Below are 9,924 nucleotides of genomic sequence, written 5' to 3'. Positions count from 1 at the left end.
CAGAAAGAAACAAAACAGGGCAGTTGCAAAGCATGTGTCATGGCAGTTGATAAATCAAAAATGTGGCATGAGATGGTAATCGTTATTATTTATTTAAATGGGAGCCAGGATTCTAACGTCACTTTAATTAATTGATGGATTAAAATTGGAATATTTAACAACATTACGGGTCCATGTTAGCTCCCACTTTACTGGGGCTTTTGTGCATGCGAACGTGCAAAGACACAGACTAACTGGCAACAAACTTATGAGAAAACTACCTAGTAAACCCCGAATATTCCTTCCTGATCATAATTATTATACAAAAGAAAAAAAGAAAAAAGAAAAATTAAAGTGTGTACGTATGCCATGTTTAGAGGCCGGTAGGAAAAGCTTTCAATTTCTGCAAAGAATTGGTCTCTCAAAATAATAGTAGAACTGTACGTCTGAAAGTTGAAAAAGTAGTGAAACCTGCTTTTTTAGGGATCAAACACGCGTTAGGAGCCTACTGAAAGGCAGTTTTTATTTGGAGAGCACGAAAGGAACTTTCTAGACTCAGAATGTAAGTACGTAAGTAAAGTAACCCATGAAAACTTGTGGAGCTTTCTTTTTGCCCAACAGCTTTAACTTTTCTTTCTCTTTTCTTTCTTTCGAAGGTTTAAATATGATTATATGTGGTTCTTGAGTTGGGTAATGTTTTATACACAAGAACTATACATACTGTATAATAACGTTGACGTAGAAATGATTTTTACAATAAAAAAAATAATAATGTTTCCTGCATAATAAAAATTAAAAATTGAAAATCATTTTCATGTTGTTGTACGAAGTGTGTATATTTGTTGTATATAAAACATTACTCATATTATGTAAAAGATTTCGTTTTGTCTTAAGGTCATTATTCGAAAATAATGATTTAATATGACATATATATGTTGTTGATGTCATAAAATCAAAACACAAAGCAATAAAATAGATAAATTAGGAACCGCAATTATTATTATTATTATTATTATTATTCAAAGGTTTAAATTTGTTTGACATATTTGTATAAAAAATCTCAATAATTTCTATTCACATAATAATGGTAAATAATTCATGGACTAAAATCATATTTGGTTGAAATGGGTTTGCCTTGGGTAAACTTTATACTTTCATTCTTTAATCATAAAATTGTTGTTGAAAATAACTTTCAAAATATACTTGGACTATATGTATATTTTTCATAAATCATTTTTGAAATATTTTCTCAATTATATTTAAAGTATTATAAAGAAGATGCTCATATCCACAATTTATGATAAAAATATCAATATTTGATGTAGGAAAATAATTTTACTTACATTAATGCATGTTTAAGTACATTAATATTTCAGTTGGTACCATGATTTACTTACCTGTTTTGGTAACTTGTACTTTCTCCACATATTCTTTTTTTTTTTTGAAACATAGTGTCGTCTTTATTACTGAGAATCCACCCCAAAGAGGTAATACATTCTGGAAACCAATACAGAGAAAACAAAGCACCAAATGCAAGGCTACAAACGCCCATTGGTGAAGAACTACAAAGCCCAAAGGCCATAGGAGTGATTAGAGAAAAAGAATATGTGGAGAAAAAACCTACCTTAAAGCAGCTACCATTACGGTAGACTGTGATCAAAGATAAGATTATACAACCAAATACAAATAGAAAACCCCCGGAAACAAGCACCAGAAAAACCGCCGCCGGAGTCGACACGTGTAGAGCACGCGCCTTCTCCGGGAGCCCTTTTTGCGTTGGTCGATCTTCAAGAGTCCAGATTGTCACCTTTCGAGACCGAAGAAGCAAACAATGACCCACATGCGCAAGACCAAAGAGAAATAACCCCCGACGTGTGCTGGTCACGCGCTTAACAGGAGCGAGCCACATGGACTCGTCGAATGACCACCATGACCGGAGAAGGCCGGCGACCGCAACAGGAAGGTTCTTGTCGAAGAAATTCCAACCGAGTCTTGTAGATCTAGCTTTGACAACATAAAATCTTAGCATCATAACCTCTAATATACTATCATAATAAATATTTAATGGACACAATTTCTTTAAATTAAAAATAAATTAAAGAAAAATAAGCAGAACTGTTACTTCATTGAGCTTTTATGCAGGCTAGCTCCCTTCTTCTAAGAATTTCTTAAAGTTTTTCGTTCTTTTTTCACTATATACTAATATTCACAAATTTCTTTTTAGGATCTAGAGCCAAAGGAAGGAGAGTTGTGGAATTTTACTATGAATTGAAACTCCACTATTCATAGAAATATTTTTTTTCTCTCTCTTTTTTGGGAAGTGACACGTTGCACTACCAAGTGCCAACAAGTGGCACCGTCTAGGTGTTGTCGAGCCACCCTTTTTTTTTTGAAGTGACATATGGCACAACCATAGATTGACATGTGGCCCTAATCTGGTACTTTCTAACGCATGACAATTGTAATACCCCATTTTGTACTAGGATTAGGAACATCTTAACAAATGTTTAAGAGAAAAGTAAGAGTCAGTAGTTAAGTTGGAAATTAATTGAGAAAAATTGGTTTGAAAAACACTTAGTAAAATCTGGTCAAGACCTTTCCAACGATGGAGAAGAACTGTTCAAACGATATGCATAGGATGCCGCATAGGATAAAGGAAAAACCCTAATGTTCGAACGATATGAAGACCATTCGAATGGTATGACGAGAAGCCATGTGGGATGAAAGGAAACCCTACTATTCGGGCGATATCGTTCGAACAGTATGATGAGAAAACCATGTAGGATAAAATGAAAAACCTTAGCGTTCGAACGTCATAAGAATCATTCTAATGATGTCAAACTGCATGCAATTTAGATAAATCCAAAATTTGTAAATGTGTTGGAGGGCTTATTTAAAGCCCCTTGATGGAACCCTAACGACCATTTGGTCGTCTAGGGCCACCATAGAGAGAGAGAGAGAGTGAGGGAAGAAGAGAGAGAGGGAGAGAAGATGAGTTCTTGGAAATTTTTTACTTCAAGCTTGGTTTCAAAGAGGTAACTCTCAACCTTTACCTTGGTTCATTACGTTACAAGCTTGCTTAGTTATGGTTTTTGTAATATTGTTTATGGTGTATGTGTACGTGTGGGTGTGTTAAAGTAGATAGAGTTGAGATTAGAAAAGGTGAAGGCCAGCTAAGAAAATTAACCTCTAGTTTGGTAAATGATGTCTCACCCGAGTCAAATGAGACCAAAATAAAGCCTTAGGCTCTGCGACGAGTAGATTTAGGCTGCCTAAATTAATGTGTTTTTACTTTTTGGTGAAAGAAAGATTGTAGGAAAAGAAGAGCTTTTTAGGTAGATTGTAAAAACGTTACATTTTTAGGCTTGTATCAGTGTTAAACGAACAAAATAGAGTTTTTTCTTAATAAAAAAAAAAATTAGAGTCGAACATAACTTAATAATGTTGCGAGTATGAGAATTGCGCATAAGACCCTAATCCAAAAAGCTCTTTTCAACCCACACATTATAATATCATTTTTTGGCCCAAAATCTATCGTTTCCATTTTCAAAAACCATCTTTAAATTTTCTTTTTTTGTCATTTCTAAAAAAAATTAATAGTCGTTTTCTTTGAGACGGCCAGAGTTCTCTAAATTTTTCTTACTATCTTTTATTTATTATATATGCTTCACAGTCGTAGTTTTCACAATTTGCTTACTCATGCATGGTTATTAAACATTGAAGTTGCCACTTTCAATCACAAAAAAACTCAATGTGCTTTGAACCCTTGTCTTTGGAGGCGGCCTCCGATCCCCCCACCTTGACACCTTGTGGTTTCAACTTTCAAGCTTATCAGGCCGCAAAGGAACTTACTTGGCTGCTATTTGCCTGGCAGCTTTTTTTATAGTCCCTAGCTATTCTTTATTTGTTTGATTCTTCGTGATTAAGCTAACCTGATCTTCTCCCTGACCTGATGACCCCCACCAAAACTGCACAATTACCCCACCACCATCTCAAAAAGGTTTCACGTATAGTAAACCACCCTCACCAAAAGAAGCAGACAAAGGAAAACATATTTTATTGTTATTAGCCAAAGTGCCCTCCATTCTCCAATTTTTTTTTTTTGCTTAGATGGGCCCCGCATCTGCTCTTCCCAGTCGTCCATAAATACCCAGTCCCTCCACTTCCTACATTCCCTTTTGCCTTCCCTTCCTCCTTCCGGTTCACTCTTTTAGCTCTCCTTTTAGCAATGGCTCTCTACGAAGAACCGGTCGAGTTTCAATTTCCGGTTTTCGAGGAAACCGGGTTCGCCACAGATGAACTCCGAGAACTCTTGTCTCTAGATCTCATTCAATCCGGAGACTCTGTGTCTGTGTGTCCAACCTCCGGTTCGGAGGGCTCCAGCCGGGCGGTTTACACTGATAATGAGAAGAAGCTCAGGCGCATGAAATCGAACCGGGAATCAGCCCGTCGGTCCCGGTGGCGAAAGAAGAGGTATCTAGAGGACCTCAAGGACCAAGTGAACCGGTTCAGAACGGAAAACGACGAGCTGAAGAACCAGTTGGGCTCGGCTTTTCATCACTGTCACGTAGTACGGATGCATAATGAGTTGTTAAGATCCGAATCCATAGCTCTCAGGGCTAGACTTTCGGATCTATCCATGATCATTTCATTCACCATGCAATCGCAATGAGCCTTGAAGCCGTCAAGAAACTAAACTATTTCGAACCCTAATAAACTTCTGAATGCCACACATTGGCTGCTCACTCAAAACATCAGCTTTTGCTTTCGAGGAAAACAAGGTGGCTGTTTTAATTATGAAACCCCATGTTGTTGGACGACGTAAAGATTTGACGGTCTGCTTTTTAGTTTGTCGGAGACGTCCTTTTTTTTTTTTAAAGTTATTTAGTGGTAAAGTCAGGGCCACTGATGATATGTAGAAAGCTCAAGGCCGGGGTAATTACTAATTAATTAGCATCATATTTCTGTAGTCTAGTGCAGCCAAGCTAGCGCGCACCGATGTAAATATATATTTCTTGGACAATCAGTGCCATATATGCTTGTTTCTTCATCATTAATTACTGCCATGATTACATAATCTTTTACCTTTTTGAGACCGACAGAAAATTATGTGAAGTACGTAGGGCCAATGATAATTATGATATGTAGTGATCGACCACGTGGATTGGCCGGCCAGGATTTTTCATAAATTCCCAGTCATATATAGCAAATTAAACATCAAAAATAAAAAAATAAGAATAATTAATGGTAATTAAGCGATCTCAACATCGATCGATCCAATCGTGCTCAACCATTTTGTTAACTCCAGTTAGTCTTCTTGTAATTGAAAATCAGTGGCAAAATATTTTGTCATTGTGTTAGAGATCAGCAGTACTGATCAAATCCCAGCTACGTACGTCTTGGCATTTGTGATTGTCAAGTAATTAAATAATTCAAACATAGACGATTTTAATTAAGATCGATGATCTTTATCAAAATTACTTTACTTATTTTTGAACTCTATTACATACGAAAAGGAAGGAGTGGCATGAGAAAGAAGTGAATAACAGTGAAAATAAATTAGAATAATGATACTCTTTACACTTATATTAGCCACTTCATTAATAAAATGATAATCACTTAAAATACGTTACGTTAGTAGGTGTAAAATAAATATAAAAAATTATGAGTGTGAAAAGTAGTATTATTTAATAAAAAAAAAGAAAAGAAAAAAAAAGAGTAAAAAATTACTAACTAGATTTAAAGATAAAATTCAATCGAGGAATTTTATAATGCGAATAGAAGTTCATAATATTATATATATATATATAAAAGGGTTACGTAATCAATAGCATCATTGAAAATTAAAGACGTATCCTACATATTGATTGAGATTTGCAATATAATTGTCAAATTTATGAATTCATTATATTTTTAACAATAAGTGACTTTATATTCTTATGATGATCAATATATAGATCGACTTTATTAAATTTTTTGATACATTAATTATGAAGTAATGGAATGGTCATATATACAAAAAGAAACAAAGTTGGTTTCTTAGAAAATGATTAATTATAAGAATTATTAAATGACAACAAATTAAATATTATAAAATAATCAATTAAATATTAACTCTTAGTAGAGAATCTACTAAAATTACTCAACTCTTAAGGTACGTTTGGTATGCGAAATGATTGTTTCATTAGGAACAAGGAGTAGCCTTTATTAAGAATGGAATTAAGAATGTAGAATCAATTAAATAACCTTGATGTTAAAGCATACAAATACTCTAAAACTTTTTTCTATTTTTTTTTTTTTTTCAATTCTTATACTCTAACCCTTGGAATAGTCATTCTCATGGCTAACGAGGGAATGACTATTTCTAAAATTTAGGAATAACTATTCATTTTAATTTCATTCCACTTTTTTCTATTTTCAATAAAAGTTATTTATTTTTTCTAACGAAATAGTCATTCCAAGTATGTACCAAACGTAATCTTAGTGTACGTGAATGAGTCCTTAGTATTGTGACTCAACGCTAGCTAACGGCTCACTATATATATATATAGATCGATGATCATCCTCATCAGATATTATAAGGCCTCGGGGACCATTACAAACAGATACAATTAATTTACATTTTGTGATTCTTTTCTTTTGTTTTCCTAAATCCATTATTGAACAGAAAATGTTGATTAATATTATGCTTCAAAGGATACATACACACACACACAACACACTGGCAAAATGCAAATTTATAGTTATATATTGATTATGTGAGTGCGTTGCATGACTGTTTTATACAGCTATTTTCAAGGATAGTACTCTTCAAACGATACATAGACTTGTTTTCTTTTCTTGGTAAACAAGAAATAAATAGTACTCGATCTTTGACTGTGGGCCTGTGGCCGAAGATCATAAAGAATTAACGCACCATTGATGCGTCTGTTCGGTCGAGTGTAACGTATTCTTTGGAAATTAATGATTTGATGATTTTCTTTGAGAAGTCTTCAACCGTGTATTAAAAGTTGGAGCTTGCAAGAAGCAATGAATAGGTATCATCCATCCAAATTTATTATGATTAATAAACTAACGTGTTTAATTCGTAGGGATAATGATTGAAGAGTAAAGAAGATGCATGAAAATATTAAAGTGCATGGACTATATATCGATCTACCTCAAATGTCTAAAATGGATGGATCCTTTTTGATCCTGGTTCAAGGAATGGATTAGGTATGGGATCTGTAGCCCCCATCAAATCATCAAAAGTCTCATTCTCCAAACAAAAGAAAGTAGAAGGAGAACCATAAGAAGACAGAAGACAAAAGGAGTCTTCTTCACCCCACGAATGCATGACTCTGACCATTAAATTAGTTTTTGAACCCTAATTATAGGGAGTAATATTTAATCATCCATTATTTATGTCCCTACACTTCTACTTGATACGTCATTAATCCTTTTATTCTTCAATTTTCCATCCAATCCTACAATAATTAATCCACATCTTTCACTATAATTAACTGGAGGCAAACTAATTAACATGCATACTTATATATACAACATTTTAGAATATAAATTAAATGGTTAAATTAATTATTTATTTTTATCAGTTTAAATTTTTTTAAATAAATTAGCGTTGATTTAACATGTTATGAGAGCAAAACTCTATAATAATTTAACGTGGCCTTGATCAATGCAATGCCAGCCGGCTTGCCATCCTGTTGTTAGTCAACTTCTATCCGTTTGCTTGCCAAATTCACATCATGCTCTAGCTATTGCTTTTTTTTTTTTTTTTTACTTCTTCTCTTTAATTTCTTCGTTTGTAAGTTTTAGGAAGTTGCCCACGAAAATCACATGTATTTGACACAGAAAAAAGTTCTTAAAGTTGGAAAGTTTCTTTTTGACCCAGAAGCTTATGGACCATATAGATTAAAGGATAATGCAGTGAATAAAGGTAACCAGGACAACAATATCTCATGCGATCGTATACCCCATTGATTTGCAAATTTTCTCTTTTATATTGGATAAGAAATGCTTTTGCATGGACGTACTTGCCGGCCATCTCAGAACACTCATAATGAACTCTTTTAATTTATTTATTTTTACATTTTTAACAAAAACTACAAAAATGTCCAAATAACGTACTCTTTAGCAAATGTTAAACTTAACATTTGTCAGATTTTCTCTTTGAATTTAAAGAGCCAAAAAGACAATGTTATATCTTTTTTAATAATAATTTTTACAAACCATGCCAATTTTTTTTATTTTTTTAATAAATAAAACTGCTCCATGTGACAATATTATTATGAATAATAAAAAAATAGTATTTATCTAAAGTAGAAAAATATTTAGAGAGTTTGTTGTTTGATAGTTTAAAAAAGTGACTAACTAAAACCCTTAAAGTAGATTTTGAAAGTTAAATTTAAAAAAATTATGAAGAGGCCATTGTCATGAATTCTCTCGGCCCTCTTACGTAGACACTACCCTACAATTTGGTTGTAAACTTCATTACTAAGAAAATGACCATTTTATATAAGAAACTGGTTATTCTGAAGCAAAAAGAAAAAGAAAAAGAATATTGATTCCTGAATTTTGTCTCTCTCCAATTTCCATAGCCTTAAGGTCCTAGTTCTTCGGTAAAAGAAAAATCTTGATCTCCCTTAAAATAATATTTTTCTTTATATTTCATTTGGGTCATATGCTTAAAAAAGATGACATGATCATCACTCATCCTAAATTTGGGCCGGGCCCAAATAAGCTAGAGGTTCCCATAATGAATTGAAGGCCCATGACCAAAAAGGGTTTGCATGAAACTACTTGGTGGATTATGTGGCAGGTCCAAGTGTCCAACCTTTACATTTAGAACCACGCAGGTCTGGCCTGAGAGCCGCATTCCTACGCCTCCACTTTGTAAAAATAAAGCTGGCCTGTTGGCGCAATGGCGCAGTTTTGTGTTCCGTGTCTAGTAATTTACTTTTCTTTTTTTCTTTTTTCTTTTTTTTTTTCTTTTCATTTTTCTATATATATATTTGAACCATAAAACTCACTTTGGGATGACAATAATTTGAACATTGCAAATTTTGGGTAGTTTTGGAAACATTAATACAATTTTTAATTTGAATGAATATTATAAATTAATTGAGTGCTAAATTGAGAGGGATATATGTATTTTTTTTTTTCCCTACTTTCTTCATTTTGGTATCAAATCATTAAAATCCTAAGAGATAGGAGTCTGTCGGTGATGATAAGAGAACATAAACTCGATCGAAGACCCCTTCCTCATCCAAATGTTGACGCCAAGGTGATAGAAGCTATTGGATTTGTGCTCGAGGTCTCAAGAGTGTCTTCTTTGTGTACCCTGGAGGTGGTCAGCACGGTGGTTCTGAGTTTCCCTCGCCTCGGCGGAGAAAACGGAAACCGAAAGTAGTGTGCATTGGGTACTATGTTTGTGTCTTTCGTTTTTTTGGTAAGGGCACGATTGGGTGTACAATTTTTTTTTTTTTATTGTATTATACTATTCCTTACTATATTTAAAATTGTGAATACCAAAATAATTTATTCTTTAAAATTATGTTTGGATGGTTTAGAAAACAATGAGACAAAATTATTAAAAAAAAAAGTTGAATAAAAGTTGAATGAAATTTAAATTTAACAAAACAACCTAACCATGTATTTCAAAAATAATAAAATATAATAATAAAAAAAAAATGTTACCAAACATGCCCTAAAGCCTCGATCGGCTCTCGGGACTCATGAGGCGAGTTTTGGGTAATTTCGGCGAGCATTTGTGTTTTACAGTGATGACGGTGCGCTTTTAAGTGATTGACCACGAAAGTGTTATATAGAGCAAAAATGACAAGAAGTTTTTTGTGTGGAGTGTAAAATGCAAGTCATTAAGGGACGGCTAGGCTGCAAGTCGTTTAGTGCAAGGTAAACTACAAGTTGTCCAATGGTAGATAAAAT

General features: G+C 33.6%; 1 protein-coding gene across 1 annotated transcript; it reads left to right on the top strand.

Annotated features, from left to right (window-relative positions):
• The first annotated feature begins 4,165 nt into the window (after positions 1-4,165).
• Positions 4,166-5,056, top strand: LOC133871917 (bZIP transcription factor 44). Its single transcript, XM_062309381.1, has one exon. The coding sequence runs from the start codon at positions 4,208-4,210 to the stop codon at positions 4,649-4,651; it is 444 nt and encodes a 147-aa protein (XP_062165365.1). The 5' UTR covers positions 4,166-4,207; the 3' UTR covers positions 4,652-5,056.
• Positions 5,057-9,924: the final 4,868 nt, after the last annotated feature.

The sequence above is a fragment of the Alnus glutinosa genome, chromosome 6 (genome assembly GCF_958979055.1).
Source record: "Alnus glutinosa chromosome 6, dhAlnGlut1.1, whole genome shotgun sequence".
Taxonomy (NCBI): Eukaryota; Viridiplantae; Streptophyta; class Magnoliopsida; order Fagales; family Betulaceae; genus Alnus; species Alnus glutinosa.
Note: the sequence above shows the minus strand (reverse complement) of the source record. Positions and strands in the feature narration are given on the sequence as shown.

Bases quoted from the DNA above. Each gene is read 5' to 3' on its own strand.
- LOC133871917 (XM_062309381.1), top strand. From the start codon at position 4,208: ATGGCTCTCTACGAAGAACCGGTCGAGTTTCAATTTCCGGTTTTCGAG.